The following is a 21156-nucleotide window of genomic DNA, read 5'->3' on the forward strand; positions in this document are numbered from 1 at the left end:
CCTGTAAAAAAATTCAAACCATTGTTAACAAATATATGTTACTTAAAATTGCTCCATTCCTAGGCTTATAACGCTTTAATCCTTTGCTCTATGGGGCTGTGTGACGTGTCACTTTTTGCGCCATGACATGTTCTTTCTATCGGTACCTTGATTGCGCATATACGACTTTTTGATTACTTTTTATTAAATTTTTTCTGGATTTGATGCGACCAAAATGCGCAATTTTGCACTTTGGAATTTTTTGGCGCTGACGCCGTTTACCGTGCGAGATCAGGAATGTGATTAATTAATAGTCCGGGCGATTACGTGCGCGGCGATACCAAATATGTTTATTTGTTTATTTATTTATATTTATATAATGGGAAAAGGGGGGTGATTTGGACTTTTATTAGGGGAGGGGATTTTTTATTAATAAAAACACTTTTTTACTTTTTTTTCCCCATAAACTAGAAGTCCCCTGGGGGGCTTGTATATGGAGATCAATGCTGTGTATATACACAGCAAAGATCAATTACATCAGTCATAGATTGCTTTGGCCTGCTGCAGGCCACAGCAATCTATTGCCGAGCAGGGATCAGCGTCATTGCGACACTGAGTGCCGGCCCGGCCAGAAGACCGGATCTCCCCCCGCGGGGGGGAGATCTGTCCCACTAGACACCAGAGATGTGAGTAATAAAGCACTTCAATGCAGCTATCAGGTTTGACAGCTGCATTGAAGTGCTTAATTAGCCGGCGCGGCAACGGGACCCGCGCCGGCTAATAGAGGCGCTCCCCGGCTGATCACAGCCGGGAACTCCCGGCGGGACCCCGCTCTGAACACCCCCCGCGGCACCATGATGTACGAGGTTTGTTATGGGTCGCTAAGGGGTTAAAGGGGTTATCCAGCGCTACAAAAACATGACCACTTTTGCCCCGGTCTTGTCTCCACGTCAGGTGTGGTTTGCAATTAAAGGGGTTATCCAGCGCAACAAAAACATGTCTACTTTTCCCCCTTTCTTGTGTACAGTTGAGGTGTGGTTGCAATTAAAGGAGAAGTCCGGCCAAAACTATTTTTTAATATGTTATTACTTTCCCTTAATTCAGTAGATCAGGGAGACTGGTGCGTTTACACAGACTTGTGAAGCCAAAGCCAGGAACAGACTATAACCAGTGAACAGCTCATAAAGGAATGCCTGACATTTCTCCTCTTATGTAATCCATTCCTGGCTTTGGCTTAAAAAATCTGTCAGATAAATCTCTCTGTGTAAACGCACCCTTACAAGAGCTGATTATAGGCCGAATGAGCATTTCTAGCCGCCCGCTTTTCCAATAATAGGCCTGTGTAAAATGGCTCTTAGTAGTGTGCATTGCCTGGAGTTTTTCTTTAAAAGGGGTTATCCAGCGCTACAAAAACATGGCCACTTTTTCCCCTCTCTTGTCTCCAGATTGGGTGGGGTTTGGAACTCAGTTCCATTGAAGTTAATGGAGCTTAAAGGACAACTCCGGCCAAAACTATTTTTTAATATGTTATTACTTATGGAAAGTTAGACAAATTTCTAATGTACATTAATTATGGGAAATGCACATATAGGGCTATTTCCCCTAATTTAGTAGATCAGGGAGGCCTCAGATTCTCTAAAAAAAAAAGTGACGTCACGAACCAGGGGTGTAATTACAATGGAGTGTCCAGCAGGGGCGCACTATATATAGAAGTCAATGAGTAACATTGACTTCTATATATAGTGCGCCCCTGCTGGACACTCCATTGGAATTACAATGGATATGTATGTAAATGTAATATAGAGTGTTTTTGATTGAATACATTTATGGAATACTTTGGTACTTTGGGGAGCAAGTGTCCTTGCTCCCCAAAGTATTCCATAAATGTAATCAATCGGTACATCACAGTAAGCCCACCGATCCGCCCACCGCTACCGAATGCCCGCCGCCGCTCTGGACTACACTCAACTACTACTTTCATCACCTGGCTCATAGCATAAGCAGGTGATGGGAGGTAGTAGCTGGGTTATACGGCTGAGATCGCCGCTGATGCTGCTGTGCAGGGGAGCCGCTCATCACTGTGCAGCTGACTGCCTGATGCACTGTGCATCACTGTGCACTGATGGCTGACTCCCTGCCCGGCCGCCACTCTCCGATCACACATACCGGCTCCCGGGGGATGATAGCTGCTGCACAGTGATGAGCGGCTCCCCTGCACGGCAGCATCAGCGGGGGCGATCTCAGCCATATAACCCAGCTACTACCTCCCATGACCTGCTCATGCTATGAGCGGCGACGGGCATTCGGTAGCGGTGGGCGGATCGGTGGGCTTACTGTGATGTACTGATTGATTAAATTTATGGAATACTTTGGGGAGCAAGGACACTTGCTCCCCAAAGTATTCCATAAATGTATTCAATCAAAAACACTGTATATTACATTTACATACATATCCATTGTAATTCTAATGGAGTGTCCAGCAGGGGCGCACTATATATAGAAGTCAATGGTACTCATAGGGGGAGATTTATCAAAGGGTGTAAAATTTAGACTGGTGCAAACTGCCCACAGCAACCAATCACAGCTCAGCTTTCCTTTCAGCATTGCCTAAAGCTGAGCTGTGATTGGTTGCTGTGGGTAGTTTGCACCAGTCTAAATTTTACACCCTTTGATAAATCTCCCCCATTGACTTCTATATATAGTGCGCCCCTGCTGGACACTCCATTGTAATTACACCCCTGGTTCGTGACGTCACTTTTTTTTAGAGAATCTGAAGTCTCCCTGATCTACTAAATTAGGGGAAATAGCCCTATATGTGCATTTCCCATAATTAATGTACATAAAAAATTTGTCTAACTTTCCATAAGTAATAACATATTAAAAAATAGTTTTGGCCGGAGTTGTCCTTTAAGCTCCATTAACTTCAATGGAACTGAGTTCCAAACCCCACCCAATCTGGAGACAAGAGAGGGGAAAAAGTGACCATGTTTTTGTAGCGCTGGATAACCACTTTTAAAGGAAAACTCCAGGCAATGCACACTACTAAGAGCCATTTTACACAGGCCTATTATTGGAAAGGCGGGCGGCTAGAAATGCTCATTCGGCCTATAATCAGCTCTTGTAAGGGTGCGTTTACACAGAGAGATTTATCTGACAGATTTTTAAAGCCAAAGCCAGGAATGGATTACATAAGAGGAGAAATGTCAGGCATTCCTTTATGAGCTGTTCACTGGTTATAGTCTGTTCCTGGCTTTGGCTTCACAAGTCTGTGTAAACGCACCATAAAAGTGTCCGCTCGTTGGCAGACCACATCTTTTAAGCAATCCTATAAATGATCATTTACCAGCCACACATTTTCCTGTGTAAACTGGAGATGTGCAGGCGATAGCAATAAATCTAAATGGCCGCACAAATGTTACAGGGATCGTTCGCGTGGCCCAGCCGCTGGACTGTGCCGTGTAAATGCACTGCAAGCACTGATCAGGGCTTGTTTGCGGCCATGGATGGCTGAAGATTGGTTAATGTTTAAGGATCTTGGGACAAGCCTCAGTATACATCAGCAACATAGGAGAATGGGAAGCCAGCATATCTAACAACATGCCCATTTATTATACACTGAATGTGGTTGAAATGTGACTATGCTTAGCACACTTGAGAGCATATACTGCTAGTTTTTATCCCCAACACAAAAATGGTATGTTATATTTTAAACTATGTCTGGCACATAGTAATGAATGAGTCCAGCTGGGGCATGCTGTGGTATACCCAGTCTTGCAATTCTACTGAGTTGCCACCATATACCTCAGAAAATGATGTCAGATAGGTGTGAACCAGGCCAAAACCCCACCGACATCACAAATTTTGCACATCATTGGTAGTGATCTGAAACCTGTACAAAAAAAATAAAAAAAGGGGCTTGCCAAGAACACATTGAACTATACGTCAGCTAACTTTTTTGTCAGGTTGCCAACATAATACAATACAGGAGAGAAAAGAACGCTGCACCTTACACCTATGGCTGACACTAGTGCCTCTCGGCTGCATAAAAAACATCAGAATTTTGTGTATGAATTGATCAAGCCACACTGCCCCATGTACCGCGTGCAGGTATCTGATACACATGGGTCCCTACACTAAATCCACACTGTGCCGGTCAGTGACCACCACCCCCGCAGGCGTGCATGAGCAGGGAACGGGGGCCATGGAACGGCCCTGCAACCCCCATGCCACAGGACTCGTACTGTTTGGGGGCGACCTTCTCCGCCGGCGGTGCTGGCGGGGGTGGTGGTCACTGACTGCCACAGTGTGGACTTAGTGTAGGGACCCATGTGTATCAGATACCTGCACGCGGTACATGGGGCAGTGTGGCTTGATCAATTCATACACAAAATTCTGATGTTTATTATGCAGCCAAGACAGGGCCGCTTTAACCAGAGGGCACATGGTGCACGTGCATCGGGCCCACTGGTTAAAGGGGCCCACCCTGAGCAGGCTGGCCGTTGCTATGTGCGACCAATGCGGTCGCACAGGGCTCCGGCCACCAGCCTGTCAGGGTGGTGCGCCATGGATGGGTAATCTACTTACCCATCCATGGCGCCCCCTGCAGGGCCCCCCCGTCCGCCGCGCCCCTCTGCCCGCTGCTGCGCTTCAGCAGGAGCAGCAGTACTGATAGAGAAAGAGCGCCATTGGCTCCCTCCCTGTCAGTCACTCTTGTGGTCGCACTTGCCGCACTCTCCCTCTGGCGCCTGACGTCACGGGAGCGTCGGCGCGAGGGTAAGGGGAGTGCAGCCTCTTGTGACCGCTGCAGTGCGGCCACAAGAGGGAAGAGAAGAGGAACGCGAGGACCCGGGTGAGTATAACTGATTTTTTTTTAATGTTTTATGGGAGGGGGAGCGGGAGCGACCGGGGGGGGGGGGGGGGGGGGCGGGGTTGCACACAGCAAGGGGGCTATATACTATTGGGGAGGGCACAGGGGGGCTATATACTGTTGGGGAGAGCCCAGGGGGGTATATACTGTTGGGGAGAGCCCAGGGGGGTATATACTGTTGGGGAGAGCACAGGGGGGTGCTATATACTATTGGGGAGAGCACAGGGGGGCTATATACTGTTGGGGAGAGCCCAGGGGGGTATATACTGTTGGGGAGAGCACGGGGGGGGGGCTATATACTATTGGGGAGGGCACAGGGGGGCTATATACTGTTGGGGAGAGCCCAGGGGGGTATATACTGTTGGGGAGAGCACAGGGGGGGGGGGGGGGGGGGGGGGTTTATACTCTTGAGGAAAGCACAGGGGAGCTATATACTGTAGGGGAGAGCACAGGGGGGGTTATATACTGTTGGGGAGAGCACATGGGGGCTATATACTATTGGGGAGAGCACAGGGGGGCTATATACTGTTGGGGAGAGCATATGGGGGCTATATACTGTTGGGGAGAGCACATGGGGGCTATATACTATTGGGGAGAGCACAGGGGGGCTATATACTGTTGGGGAGAGCACAGGGGGGCTATATACTGTTGGGGAGAGCACATGGGGGCTATATACTGTTGGGGAGAGCACAGGGGGGGTTATATACTGTTGGGGAGAGCACATGGGGGCTATATACTGTTGGGGAGAGCACATGGGGGCTATATACTGTTGGGGAGAGCACAGGGGGGCTATATACTGTTGGGGAGAGCACATGGGGGCTATATACTGTTGGGGAGAGTACAGCGGGCTATATACTGATGGTGAGAGCACAGGGGGGGCTATATACTATTAAGGAGAGCACGGGGGGGGCTATATACTATTGGGGAGAGCACAGGGGGGCTATATACTGTTGGGGAGAGCACATGGGGGCTATATACTGTTGGGGAGAGCACATGGGGGCTATATACTGTTGGGGAGAGCACAGGGGGGCTATATACTGTTGGGAAGAGCACATGGGGGCTATATACTGTTGGGGAGAGCACATGGGGGCTATTTACTACTGGGGAGCGCACAGGGGGGCTTTATACTACTGGGGAGTGCACGGGGGGGCTATATACTACTGGGGATAGCACACAGGGGGGCTATATACTACCGGTGCTTGGCAATAGACTGGCGCCATGTGTGGGAACCGGATTGCGGTTCAGAAAAAGGACCACGGCACCAGCATCCCCTTCCCGCTCTATTCATGTAAAAAATGTATTCATGTAAGAAAAAAAAGCAATGTACTAGTGGTACATTTGCTTTAAGTTGATACGAGTGGTTGTTTCTTAAAGGTTTTACCAAGATAAAGAAGCAGCACCAAGTCTGTGGAGATGATGTGGCCGATACTGCAGCCTATATCTATATGTGTGCAAACATGACTGACGTGTAATTGGGTAAGAATACAGAAATACAACAAAAAGTAAAAAATAAAACACAACTTTCTACAAATTTGTCATCTCTTTAATATATCTTAGTTATACATGTAACATTTACAACAATGGTTCCGCTCAACTATAGAGGACTCTATGGCCACTACAGTATATTCTGGAGAATGCTTGGGCCGATGCGCATTTTCTGTCCAATAAATAGATGCAACCAGTCTATATCCATTCAGTCTCACTTTCCGTAGGAAACATGGTGGCCGTGTCAAACTGATACTGCATGGCTAGATTCCCAAAACGCATTCTGGCATCCAGGATGGGGCTCTGCCAGTACCTGGTGAGGGTCTTGTACAAGGACGATGATCAGAAGAGGATGGATGCGATCAATGCTTTTCCAGAGCTTTAGTCAACAGCTCAGTAAGGCGCCCTACCATGGGTCTGGGGTCATCATTTAGCCCAGCTGCGATCATTGCATTCTCATAGATCTGTGTGGGTTTATAGAGATATTTTAGAACAAATCAGATTTTACATATGATGGTTTTGGAGCAAGTTAAAGTAAAGCTCAGGAGATTTGTGTCTGATGAATTTAGGCAGCCATAATGTGCCATAGGTACTTGCTACAGCCAGTGATAGCCCTGGAAGGGGTACTTATAAATAATACTAATAAATAAATATATATATATATGTAGAGAGAGAGAGAGAGAGAGAGACAGACAGACAGACAGAGAGGATCGTGAAGCTCCCACTGACATCTGTAAGGACTTCAAAGCATGACCATGTGGTTTTCCGCCCAGTCCCATTAAGGTCAATAGGAGCAGGGTTTTTAATACAGAAATGTTCATATGATTATAAGCCCTGTCTTTAGGGTGTTGTTACTGAAGCAATACAGGACTTGTAATTTATAGGAATCAGCAGCCTGGACTTCATATATTATTCACCTAAACTTCTAGCTGTAGGATCATCACTTACCTGATCTAGAAGTAGTTTTGCCAGGTCTTCATCTGTGTTCTTCAATTCACCGAGCTTCTTAATAAGAAGATGCCTGGAACATGAATAGTCAAATCATGGTTCATTTCGCTTGTACCCAAATTTCATATTCCATCATTTATCTATAAATCTAAACAGTGCTGGAGGTCTAGATGGCTACCAAGTAGGTCTATGCAATATTCCATTACTGTAATGTGAAGTTACTAAAGCAGTGTCACAGCTACAGCCATGGAAAAACAATGTGATCATCATCCCACCATGAACGTACTGCATCTGAGCTCCAAACACAAGTCATGTTGGAGAGATACAGTCCACTAGGTGTTCTGATTAGAAATACTCACCCGGTATTGATTTCCAGGGTGGGCTGCAAGAGCTGCGCTCGTTCTTCATTCGTTTTAGCAAGCTGCTGTGTGCGCAGGAAATGTCTGGCGGCCCCCATCTCCAGCACAGTGATCATGGCCGGGTGGGTGTCCAAACGTGGGGTGACCTACATTGAACAAAATAACCTGTTTAAGACTGTAAATAAAATTCCTTAATATTATCCTAATAAAGGAATTGCACTTACCTTGATATTGGTTACTCGAGTCCCTAAGCCATTCCTCATCCAGGCCATCAGATCTTCAGACTCCTTTTCGGACAACCTATCAGAAGCTGAAGGACATGGAATAAAAAGAGTAAGAACACAATCACGACATACATCTAGTCTCGAACAAGATGAAGTGATGGATACCTGGACGACTGTCTTCAAATTTCTCCTCCTTGTAATGGTCAACCACAATATCTGTCTCCACCGAGACCAGCTTCTTCTTGTCAAACTCCCGCAAGTGAAGCAGAGTCAGCTCATCGAACTGCTCATAGCAGAAGAGCACCTGAAGAGAGGAGAACGGTCACTCAGTGCAAGCTAAAAGGGGTAAGGAGGAGTACGGATCACAAGGAGAACATGAGGAGCACCTCTGTTTGCTTCTGTTTCATGGCTTCATAGTAAGGGCTATGTTCTGCAAGGTGCCGGTTGGGTGCACATAAGTAGTAGATGTTGCGTGATCCTGCCTGCATGCGGCTGGCGTAATCTGAAAGGCTGGTCTGTTCTCCGGCGGGCATGGCTGAAGACTCAAAACGCAGCAGTTTGCCAATGTCCTCCTGAAAATGTTAAAAGAGATGGTAAAAAAACACTATATAAAGCATGTGTATCCTGACTAAGATGCGTACAGTTTATATCATTGGAGAACTGCAAGATCATGCCCTGGAGCAGCTTCATATGCATTGCACACTGCATTTCCCCTGTTGCATAGAGATTGTGAATAAGACTTTACAAATTTGCCCCGCGCACCTTGACGTCCTGCTCCTGGGTGGTCACAATCCCTTCTCGGATAAAAAGCCCATAGTCCTCAAAGAATTTATTGTACTTCTCAGGATCCTTCTTGTTTTGATCGAGGAAGAATTTGATGAGTCGTCTTTGAAGAACATCTCGAAGTTTCCTGTTTAACAAAAAGAATATCAATAATAATAGCTCCCTCATTAATAATAATAATAATAATAATAATAATAATAATAATAATAGCCCCCTATTTATGTAAATAATAGCAGCCCCCCGCCCAATTTATCTATCTAATGCCTTATGCATGAGGCCGGACTCCACATTCATGCCTCAAGAAATAAGATACTGAACACACTGGGGCCCAGGCACAAATACTCTATGTCAGTGTCTCTCCTGCGGTTGCAAAACTTCATGGCTAGAGATGAGCGAACCTGGAGCATGCTTGAGTCGATCCGAACCTGAACTTTCGGCATTTGATTAGCGGTGGCTGCTGAACTTGGATAAAGCCCTAAGGCTATGTAGAAAACATGGATATAGTCATTGGCTGTATCCATGTTTTCCAGACAACCTTAGAGCTTTATCCAAGTTCAGCAGCCACCGCTAATCAAATGCCGAACGTTCGGGTTCGGATGGACTCGAACCCGATTCGCTCATCTCTATTCATGGCCCATCATGCCCCGACAGCCAACTTAACATCAATAGGTGATACTGGCACTACTCTCTCTGTGCTACTGTATTCCCTTTCTCACCTTAACAGAGCACTCTCTTGTAGAAGTTCTCGGCTGAGATTGAGGGGAATATCCTCACTGTCCACAACCCCTGTAGAGAGAACATAACACAAAATGAATTCCTTTATTCCCCATTACTGGTCACCCCAACCTACACAGGGTTATATGCGAGAAGGACAGTACTAATATGACCCATTGCACATTAATTTGTTTTCACATGCAAACTGGTTGCATCTTTTTGTTATGATGTTGCCCCTGTAGTCAGGAGACTGGCAGGCATGGCGGCCGGTCATAGCCTTGTTTAATTTATGCTGCCAACATCCACTGAGAATCACTCACCTCGAAGAAAGCGCAACCATTTGGGCAGAATGTCAGTGGCTTTGGTCTGGATAAGGACTTTGCGGCTGTAAAGGGCCACACTGGACCCCAGCTCCCGGCTGACATCAAACATAGAAGGTTTCTACATTAAAAAAGATACATTGCTAAATTAGCTATAATATAATTTTTGCAGTGCAGCAAAGGGCATTATCTCCTGCCATAAAGGGGGGACTTGTTCTGTACAATGGTTAGGTAAGGGGTAAGTATCATTCACATGATGCCAGGAGACAAGGTTCCCAGCAGAACAATGCTCACTGCCATCTTGTCGCCTTCCCATAATGCATCCTGGAGCCATCTCTTATATAGATAGCTAGATATAGATATTATGCAAAAGAAAATGTGATCCCTCAGATCAGGCACCTCCTTCCATGCTCCAGTTCTGATGCTCAAGTGCCCGTTGTTCTAGCAGCAGACAGCAGGGGGCACTCTGACCAGTCTGCAGATACATATTCTGAAATGAGGTCTTCTCCAGTACATAAAGAGAGCTTACCATCTCAGGCACATAGAAGATGCTCCTAATATTCAGAGGAGCATCTGCCTTGTAGTGAAGCGTGTAGCGAGGTTTATCATAAGCCTGGGCGATAAATCGGTAGAACTCCTCGTGCTGCCATTCTCCAATCTCTTTGGGGTCCATCATCCAGAGAGCCTGAGGAGAGACCATAGAGAAAGTGAGACGAGTGAAGAGGAATTGTAGTGAAGAGGACAATGGGAGAGGGGACATCACCTACCTGAAGAGTGTTAATCCTCTTGCCATTAAGGTACAAAGGGAAGCTGACAAAGTTGCTGTATTTCGTCACCACCTCTGAAACATAAATGGAATGTCATAAAGTAGACGTACATGTCCCACATGATAATGGTGGTAGAAGATACAAAATGAATGTATCTATTAAAAGGGTTAGAAAAACACGGCCGCTTTAATCAAGAAAATCTCCTGTCCACCTAGTGCATTCACCTGAAATGAATGGACCTGGATTGGAATACAACACACCTGAGGACAGGGGTGGCACTGCTTCTGAATGAAAGAAACGTTTTTCTTATCCTGGATAACCCCTTTAAGTGCATTTTGATATTCGATATAGATAGGCTCCCTGTACTGCTGCCTCAAGATGGGGGCTCACCTCTAACTCTGTCCTCACTGGCAAACTCCTTGCAGTCTTCCTTAAGATGAATGACGACTTTTGTCCCTGGTCTCACACCGCTGGCCTCCGCCAACTCAAAGACACCAGATCTAGGGGAAGGAAGCAAATTTAGGATGATGATCACAAACACCAAGTTCCATGCTTGATTAGTTAGGACAGGTTCTCTGGAGTACTGTACAATGCTATGGAATGTGTTGGTGCTATAGAAACATAAGCAAACTTGTGAACATAGGTTTGTATTGCTACATCTGGTGGAATCATTTCTTGCACCCTCCTGTACTCACCCATCAGACGTCCAGCAAAACCCAGGGCTACCAGGCTCTGAAGCCTGAGAGTACACAACAACCTTGTCGGAAACCATGAACGCAGAGTAGAAGCCGACACCAAACTGCCCTATGATCTTCCCGGAGCTATCAGTCTGGTTCTGCAGGGCTTCCAGAAAGGCCTAAACAAAGACACGACAACAGGTTATAAAAAGAAGAGTATGAGGACAGGTAAGAAAACAGCATTGTGCTCTGGGTTACCTTGGATCCAGAACGAGCGATGGTTCCCAGGTTGGAGATCAGCTCCTCCTGTGTCATCCCTACTCCGGTGTCCTATGGGAATAACCTTACAGTTACTGGATAGCGGTGATGCTTGGTCACCCTCCATTCTGTATGTCACCTCTGACGTATTCATTCACTGCCCACTGCAATAGGGAGACACTATGTTCTCCTGAGTACTTGGGATCAAAGGGTCTTCCCTTAATGATGATGTTACCTGGATGGTGAGGGTGCCCTTCTCAGGATCTGTATGCAGGTGGAGCTCCATCTCAGGTAAGGCGCTGCCCTGGGACAGGAGCTTGTGACGCAGCTTCTCCAGGGCATCACTACCGTTTGAGATCAGTTCCCGGATAAATACCTGGGGAAGGGACATATGGTGTCAGACATAACGTCAAGGGAAATGCCAAAAACAGTATAGAATAGGCCATGCTATCGGGCCCCCAGCTTCTGTGTCATGAATAGAACCGCGGGTACAGCATGTGACCCATGGCTCTATTTATAATACAGAAGCTGGGGGCCAGATACAGAAATCGGTGGGAGGTACAGAGAGTGAACGCCCTGCGATCTCCTACTTGATTTTCTTAGAAAACCTCTTTGATTTTTGCAAATTAAACCGGTAGCTACAAATAAACACTTATAATGACTGCATCAACTTTTACGTCAAGGGCTTATGCAGAATTAGAAAAACCAAAACACACAGCTACTTTCCTGCAAAAACAGCTCCACCCCTGTCTTCAGGTTGTGTGTGTGGTATTACAATTCAGCTCCACTCACTTCAATAGAACTGAGCTGTAAAACCCACACACCAAACCTGAGGACAGGAAAGGAGCAGTTTTTTGGAGGAAAAATGCCAAGTTTCTCCAATCCTGGACAATCCCTTTAAGGAGTTTAAGGTATGCATTTGTTACCTGTTTGCAGTTTAAAGCGTAACTGTCATTTCAGGGTCATTTTTCTGAAAACATTAATTATCAATAGTACAAGCGATTTTAAGAAACTCTGTAATAAGTTTTATGTACTAAAAGAGTTTCCTTCTGGACTGAAAAAGCAATCTCCCAGCCTCCCCCCTCACTGCAGAAGAAGCAGGATTTCTGTCTCCATTATGTGGCTATGGAGAGGGGAGGGGCTGTTAGGAGTGACTGAGCACGGAGCAGTCCTGCACAGCACAACACCCTGCAATCTTCTCTCAGTAAGTTCATAGATAAGCACTGACCTTTCTGACACCTGAATTTAGCGTTTTAGGTGCCCAGAGAGTCTAGAAACAGCTGACCTTCATGTCACCTCTTCCTGCCCCCTCATCTCCCTCGGCCCCTCCCCTCTCCATAAGGATACAATGGAGAGAGCAGAACCCGTCTTCACTGGCTTCTCTGTAATGAAGACGTGTTTGCCTGATAATGCACAGATAAGAAGTCGGGGGGGAGGCTGGGAGATTGCTTCTTGAGTACAGAAGGAGGCTTTTTTGGCTGATGAAACCTATTACAGAGTTTCTTAAAATCGCTTATACTACTGATTTCTGCAATAAAAAAAAACATGACAGTTACGCTTTAAGGGAGAAAAAAAAGAATTGTACCTCCTTCTCAGAGTATAAAGAGCGAGCAACAATGTCCAGGAGCTTCTTGGTTTCAGCCTGAAACTCGTGCTTGGAGGCGACACCTGCAAGACATGGACAGAGGCTATTCACAAGCATGCTATAAGATCCCCATCATCCAGCAGTAAGGGGACTTGGATTATTATGTTCTGGATTATTGGAAGGCCATGAAAAGATTGTTATAAAATTTACATATACAGGGGTTATCCCAAGCTTTAAACCTATCACCAATCCTCGGGACGGGTGAGGAGCATGTGATTGGTGGGGTTCCTTGATCTCTACAAATACAGGAATGATGGTGATCCCTCACCTTGTACGCTCTCGGTATCGGAGATGATGGTGTGCAGCGCCGGCTCCTCCTCCTTGGTCTCTGCGGTTTGTGTAGTGTATCTTCGGTAGGCTGCGCTGCTAAGGGTGGACAGGCTCTTCCTGGACGTGGGCACTGAATGCCAGGGAGAAGGCTGGCACCTGGTGATGCAACCTGAATAAAACAGCAGCCTTCAGTACCAGTATACAGATAATCTATATATTACATGCTACATTTTACCATCAGTGGCAGAGGATTTAGTCACCAGTGTTATGCAGAACAATATCAGTATTTGTAAAGGTATCTTATAGGGGCATATTGAATGGATATGCCATACTGGGACCATCAGTGAATCTCCAGACTTAAAGGGGTTATCCTGTGCTACAAAAACATGGTCACTTTGCTTCATAGACAGCACCGCTCTCCTCTCCAGTTCAGGTGTGGTTTGCAATTTAGCTCCATTCACTTCAATGGAACTGAGCAGCAAAACCTGCGCCAAACTGGATACAAGTGTGGTGCTGTCTCTGGGGGGAAGTGGCCATGTTTTTGTAGCGCTGGATAACCCCCTTTAAAGTAACTGTACCACCAGGCCCAGGCTGAAGCACTGGAGCCGGGCCGACCCATCCTTAGTGGGAGAAAAACCCTAGCCCCTCTATGATAGGGTTCCATTGATTCTAATGGAGTCACGTCATGGAGGGGCTGGGGTTTCCTCCCATTAAGGGTGGGTCGGCCGCCTCCAGTGCTTCAGCCTGGGCCTGGTGGTACAGTCACTTTAAGGACCCCCACACCATAGAGCAGCGTTTCCCATTCGGGGTGCCGCGGCACACTGGTGTGCGGGGAGAACCCGCCAGGGGTGCCGCGGGATCCCAGTGGGAAATGTGCGCTGTCTCTTTAAGCATCACGAGAAGCTGCGGCCGAACAGCTTCTCGGGATGCACAGATCACTTTCATGTTCCGCCCGCACTATGAGCGGAACATTAAAGTAAGCAGAATATAGGAAGTGTCAGCGTCCTGCTCCTATATTCATTCCCATAGGCCGCCGGCACTTCATGCCAGCAGCCTATGGGACGCCGGGGCCTGACCTCTCCGGCCGGCGTGATGATGTGACGTCATCACGCCTGCCGGACGTCCCGACCCCGCAGCTCGCAAGATGGAGCCTGAAGAGGAGGAGAGCTGCTTCCTGCATGCACACAGCGCGGATTAGGTGAGTAGGATGTTTTGGGGTTTTTTTAGGCGCAGAGCAGGGGGCATTATTAGTTCATGGGGGCACCTCTGGGGCATTATTAGTATATGGGGGCACCTCTGGGGCATTATTAGTTCATGGGGGCACCTCTGGGGGCATTATTAGTATATGGGGGCACCTCTGGGGGCATTATTAGCTCATGGGGGCACCTCTGGGGGCATTATTAGTGTATGGGGGCACCTCTGGGGGCATTATTAGTGTATGGGGGCACCTCTGTGGGCATTATTAGTATATGGGGGCACCTCTGGGGGCATTATTAGCTCATGGGGGCACCTCTGGGGGCATTATTAGTGTATGGGGGCACCTCTGGGGGCATTATTAGTTCATAGGGGGCACCTCTGGGGGCATTATTAGTATATGGAGGCCACCCCCGTTATTATTAGTTCATGGGGGCACCTCTGGGGGCATTATTAGTTCATGGGGGCACCTCTGGGGGCATTATTAGTTCATGGGGGCACCTCGGGGGCATTATTAGTTCATGGGGGCACCTCTGGGGGCATTATTAGTTCATGGGGGCACCTCTGGGGCATTATTAGTTCATGGGGGCACCTCTGGGGGCATTATTAGTTCATGGGGGCACCTCTGGGGGCATTATTAGTATATGGAGGCCACCCCTGGGGCATTATTAGTTCATGGGGGCACCTCTGGGGGCATTATTAGTTCATGGGGGCACCTCTGGGGGCATTATTAGTTCATAGGGGGCACCTCTAGGGGCATTATTAGTTCATAGGGGGCACCTCTGGGGGCATTATTAGTTCATAGGGGGCACCTCTGGGGGCATTATTAGTTCATAGGGGGCACCTCTGGGGGCATTATTAGTATATGGAGGCCACCCCTGGGGCATTATTAGTATATGGGGGCACCTCTGGGGGCATTATTAGTTCATAGGGGGCACCTCTGGGGGCATTATTAGTATATGGAGGCCACCCCTGGGGCATTATTAGTTCATGGGGGCACCTCTGGGGGCATTATTAGTTCATGGGGCACCTCTGGGGGCATTATTAGTTCATGGGGCACCTCTGGGGGCATTATTAGTTAACCACAGCAGGGAATCCTACATACAGGGGGCATCCCACATTCCTACTCGCTTTACTGCACATAACACCAAACTGCGCAGTTACTTTGGGAGCCGACAGGAGGGAGAAAGGAAAGGAAGCTGCTAGAAATGTGCGGAGCCTAAATTGTTTGTCTCGCAGGTTCTGAAGAGATGAAAAGGCGCTGGAAGAAATCATCATGGCGGATGGAGAGGAAAAGGGAAAGTGACTCCTCAAATCAAAGAAGACGTCACCTGTGAGTCACTGTATGACGGTTTTCTTATTTTGTAGAACATCATTTAGTAGGGGTGCCCCGAGGAAATTTTTTTTTCCAAGGTGTGCCCCGAGGTGGAAAAGGTTGGGAAGCACTGCCATAGAGAATAAAGGGTGCCTGGGCATCAATATTAGCAAAGAGGTTAGCACCTATAAGCTAATACAGTGTCTATTTAAAGGGGTTATCATTACAGCTTATGTATTCAATCGGTCAATGAATGGAGGTCTCTTGTCCCTAGATAAATGGCTCAACTGCACACATACCCAGACACTGTTCCATTTACTATCTATGGGATTTTTTAGGCTAACCAAACAAAGTTCCCGCTTATCTTCTGAAGTCCCATACAGAATGAATTGACGGGGAACCTGCGGCCCTCCAGCTGTTGCAAAACTACAATTCCCATTAAAGCCAAAGCTTTGTCTGTCCAGGCACAATGGGAATTGTAGTTTTGCAACATCTGCACTAGAGGAACATCTGACCTCCATTCCCATCCTATAGTCTAGACTTCATTTTGTGCAGTCCACCAGCCAGACAGAGGCCAAACAGACAGTTCCTTAACCTCTGTTCAATAGATCCCTCTAGACATGTTAACCATGTATGTCAGGAGTTTCCCCGCCATGTATGTGAAAAATGTAGCGTGTGCACAGCCTTACTATAAAGACCGCCATGTGGCAGAGCCGGAGGCAGCGTGCCAGACACTATGTGGTAACACTCTTGATCTTGTTCTGGCCGGGGTCAGCGGGTGTCGCAATGTTTACAGAGCATGCTGGACCTTGGGACAGACTGTCTGCCATCATCCTCCTATACAGGACCTCCCGTCCTCTATGTCACGGCACTGTAACCCTTTCATTGCCAGATTACCATGAGTATTGTAACCACAATAAGTTACATAGGGAAAATGTGAGCGGTGAACACAACTCTAGGGTGTTTCATAGAAGTCAATAGAATCATCATGTCCTATCAACTCTTGTGGCCCCAGGCTAAACAAGTGACTCAACATGAAGGCCATGGGGGAGATTTATGAAAGGGTGTAAATATACACCTGGTGTAAACTGCCCACAGCAACCAATCACAGCTCAGCTTTCAGCTCTGGTAGAATATAAGAGGAGCTGTGATTGGTTACTGGGGGCGGTTTACACCAGGTGTATATTTACACCCTGTCATAGATCTCCCCACAGCACTTGTATGAAGGTGCACAGTTCAGGATGCACTCTGACCTGTATCTGTGGGAGAATTCATACAATTTGGCACATGATGGAACAGGCCACTCACAGCCTGTAGGTCTGGACTCCTTCCCTGACACCTAAGGAGTATTCTCACCGCCCTGAGATCCTGACAACCCAGCACAGGGTCTAGGCCCCAAAAAGCCCCAGTGTACACTGGCATCCACAAAACATCATGGGGGCGCCACAGCGAGGAGTAATACCCAGAGATTTCTAAGCACATGCCGGACAGTGAACACCAGAAATGTCAAACCCAGGCCCTCCAGCTGGTGCAAAACTACAATTCCCATCATGCTTTGGCTGTCCAGAGAATTATAGTTTTGCAACACTTTGAGGCCCTGAATTTAATACCATTAGTTTCCATTATGCCGTGCACAGGTCCATACAATGTACTATAGCAGCTGACAGATCCCCATCAATATTCATGTTCTTGTCTCACCAACTGTTGCAAGACTACAACTCCCATCATGCCTGGACAGCCAACACTAAAGCTCTGGCTGTCCAGCCATGATGGGAATTGTAGTTTTACAACAGCTGGAGAGACATGGATCATCAGTGGGGGTATTAGAGAACAATAAAGTTGGATGATTCAAAGTCATTCAGCACAGGTCATGTGACAGTCACAAGTGAAGCGCTGTCCTTGCAGGCTCCTTCCCCCCAGAGACCCTTCCACTACCAGATTATGGGGTAAGTGTTACTGCCGAGCCGAATGACAGCCGGCCCAGAAAGTGACATCCCCGGTAATACAGCCACACCGGACAGGACATTAGAGGACACGGTGATCACTGGCACCACGTGGGTATGACAGCCCTGGAAGAAACCCTTCAAGAAAGTGACCAATGATGTCAGTCCGGTTAGGCGTGACGTCAGACTCACCGCTCAGGCTCCTCCCTGACACCACGGCCCCGGAGCGGCTCCACGATCTCAGTGCCCGGCACAGGTTTCCTCTGAGCAGTGCTGAAGCCGCCATGTTTCTTCAGGGACGCGCAGGCGAGTGACGTCAGCAGCGTGCGACAGGGAGCCAGCTCTGCGCTGACGTCATTTTCTGGGCGTGTCCGAGCCACAGCTGGTTGCTGAATGGCGTACACCACGTGACATGTCAGACTTGAGCCAGTGCTGGGAGGACCACCAATACTGGCACCATACAGCTCCACACAGGGGTTGTCATCCATTTCAGGGTGGGCCCCAGCCTTATCTCTACTAGGATGTATCAGGGATGGAGAACCTTGGCCCTCCAGCTGTTGCAAAACTACAATTCCCATCATGCCTGGACAGCCGAAGCTAAAGCTTCGGCTGTCCAGGCATGATGGGAATTGTAGTTTTGCAACAGCTGGAAAGCCAAAGTTCCCCATCCCTGTATTACATAAACAGTTTAACCTCTGGCTGCCAGTGTCTTTCTTGGCATGCTGGGAGTTGTAGTTTTGCTGTAGTTGTAAACCAATATTGCTCATTGCTTATCTTCAGGTGATGGGGATCTATGGCTTTGGCGATATCCCATTTACACAGAAAGATTATCTGCCAAAGATTTGAAGCCAAAGCCAGGAATGGATTTGAAAAGAGGCGAACTCTCAGGCTTTCCTTTATGACCTGACCTCTGTTTATAGTCTGTTTCTGGCTTTGGCTTCAAATCTCTGTCAGATAATCCTTCTGTGTAAATGTACCCTTAGCTTCACATGTTACAGCCACAACTTGAACCTGGCCAACAGGGCGGCTAATTATTTAACCAGTTAATGACCATATCTATACCCAGCAGGTGCTGGCTGCATCTGACACCTGGTATCAGAGATAATTTCTGTGAGCCCCCTAGATGCCATGCATACTAGTGACTGCAGCATCTAGGAGGTTACATGCCTCTCTGCTAGGCTTCTTATTGGCTCCCACGTGTGCTAATCTGTTGTCACGGCAACCAGGTGCTTTCTGACAGTCTCAGTGGTTGCCATGATTCTTCTGCTATTACAGATAGCACAGTACACTGCAATATACTGGTATTGCAGTGAACAGTATTGGAGTTGACTGAACCCGATCGTTCTGCATTTGATTACCAGTGGCTGCAGCCCTAGAGAGTCCTGGAAGACATGGATACAGCCACCGCTAATCAAATGCTGCACCCTCGAAAATGAAAGAACGCACAATGCTAAGACTACTGTTTGTGTTGTGGCATCCCAGAAAATATGGAATGAAAAGCAATCAAAAAGTCTTATCTACCCCATAATGGAATCTATGTAAAAACTACCCATAATCCTAAAATAATTTCTATATATAAAAAAAAGATTGATTAAAATATGGTGATGCTAAACATTTTAAAAAAAAAAGTTTAAAGTTTACCTCTTATTATATAGGGTACTCAAAAAAAAAAAGTAATTCAAATCGACTGGTATCAGAACGTGCCAGAGCTCTGTAATTTACTTCTATTAAAAAAATCTCAAATCTTCCAGTACTTACCAGCTGCTGTATTTCCTGCAGGACGTGGTGTATTCTCCCCAGTCGGACACAGTGCTCTCTGCTACCACCTCTGTCCATGTAAGGAACTGTGCAGAGCAGCAGCAAATCCCCATAGAAATCCTCTCCTGCTCTTCAGACTGTAATGAATACACCACTTCCTGCAGGACATACAGCAGCTGATAAGCACTGGAGAAAAAATTTCTTCTGGCAAGTAACCCTTTAACCCCTTAAGGACAGAGCCTGAAATGGCCTTAATGACAGAGACAAATTTTATGAATATGACCTGTGTCACTTTATTCATTAATAACTTCGGGATGCTTTTACCTATCCGGCTGATTCTGAGATTGTTTTCTCGTGACAGATTGTACTTTACATTTCTGGTAAATTGGAGTCGATACTTCTAACGAATATTTATGAAAAAATCCCAAATAATGTGAAAAAATGCATTTTTCCAACTTTGAAACTTTTTTGCGTATACAGAAAGTGGTTATACCACATAAATTATATATTAAATAGCATTAGCAACATGTCTACTTTATGTTGGCGGCATTTATTAAACGATCTTTCATTTTTTTTAGACGATAGGAAGCTTAAAACATTAGCAGCAAATTTCCAAATGTTCAGTAAAATTTCAAAATCAGATATTTTTAGGGACCTGTTCAGGTTTTAAAGTGTATTTGAGGGGCCTGTATGTTAGGAAGCCCCACAAAGCACCCCATTTCAGAAACTGCACCCCCCAAACTCTGCAAAAGCATATCCAGAAAGTGTTTTAACCCTTTAGGGGAGTCACAGAAATAAAAGCTAAGTGTGTAAGGAATTTGAAAATTTTAATTTTCTGTGCAGAGATTTTATTGTAATCCAATATTTTTCATAATTATAAACCTATTACCAGAGACATGCACCCCAATAATTATTGCCCTGTTTCTGCAGTTTATAGAAATACCCCATATGTGACCCTATTGCGCTATTTGACGCAACCACAAGCCTCAGATATAAGGGAGCGCCTAGTGAATTTCAACGCCTCCGTTATATTTGGTCATTTTTGACTGTACCACTTCAGGTTGGCAGAGGCTCTGGGGTGCCAAAACCTAAAAAACACCCCTAAAGGGACACCATTCAGAAAACTACACCCCTCAAGGAATGTAACAAGGGGTGCGGTGAGCATCTGGACCCCACAGGTGCTTCACAGATTTTCCGAACAATATGGCGTTAAAAAAGAAAAAAAAATTTTTTTTACACTAAAACGTTGTTCTAGCCTTCAATTTTTCATTTTCTTAAAGGGATAAGAGGCAAAAAAAGACACAAAATGTGTAGCGCAGTTTCTCCCGAGTACGGAAATACCCCACATGTGGCGATAGAGTGCCAAGCGGGCGCAGGACGAGCCTCCAAAGGGAAGGAGCGCCAATTGGCTTTTGGAAGCTGAATTTCACTGAAAAGGATTTCAAGGGCCATGTCGCATTTACAGAGCCCTCGTGCTGCCAAGACACTGGAAACCCCCCACAAGTGACCCCATTCTGGAAACTACACCCCTCAAGGAATCTAACAAGGGGTTCAGTGAGCATATGGACCCCACTGGTGACGGGCACAAATGTGGAACAATGTGACGTGAAAGGGAAAAATTTCATTTTTTCACTTTCATGGCACAAATGT

General features: G+C 46.6%; 1 protein-coding gene across 1 annotated transcript; it reads right to left on the reverse strand.

The window, feature by feature from the left end:
- Window positions 1-6367: 6367 nt before the first annotated feature.
- Window positions 6368-18054, reverse strand: TRAP1 (TNF receptor associated protein 1). Its single transcript, XM_069982115.1, has 18 exons — window positions 17941-18054; window positions 13295-13465; window positions 12967-13049; window positions 11617-11757; window positions 11382-11453; window positions 11142-11302; window positions 10837-10946; window positions 10447-10520; window positions 10209-10364; window positions 9680-9800; window positions 9362-9431; window positions 8625-8772; window positions 8249-8434; window positions 8028-8166; window positions 7863-7948; window positions 7639-7784; window positions 7280-7352; window positions 6368-6795 (listed from the first exon to the last, which is right to left on the reverse strand). The coding sequence occupies exons 1-18, from the start codon at window positions 18032-18034 to the stop codon at window positions 6694-6696; spliced, it is 2133 nt and encodes a 710-aa protein (XP_069838216.1). The 5' UTR covers window positions 18035-18054; the 3' UTR covers window positions 6368-6693.
- Between the last annotated feature and the right edge of the window lie 3102 nt (window positions 18055-21156).

The sequence above is a fragment of the Dendropsophus ebraccatus genome, chromosome 9, assembly GCF_027789765.1.
Source record: "Dendropsophus ebraccatus isolate aDenEbr1 chromosome 9, aDenEbr1.pat, whole genome shotgun sequence".
Lineage (NCBI taxonomy): Eukaryota > Metazoa > Chordata > Amphibia > Anura > Hylidae > Dendropsophus > Dendropsophus ebraccatus.

Bases quoted from the DNA above. Each gene is read 5' to 3' on its own strand.
- TRAP1 (XM_069982115.1), bottom strand. From the start codon at position 18,034: ATGGCGGCTTCAGCACTGCTCAGAGGAAACCTGTGCCGGGCACTGAGA. The intron at 11,758-12,966 runs GTACAATTCTTT...TCCCTTCCCCAG, and splicing joins CTTTATACTCTGAGAAGGAG to GTATTTATCCGGGAACTGAT. The intron at 11,454-11,616 runs GTAACATCATCA...TTATTCCCATAG, and splicing joins AGGGCACCCTCACCATCCAG to GACACCGGAGTAGGGATGAC.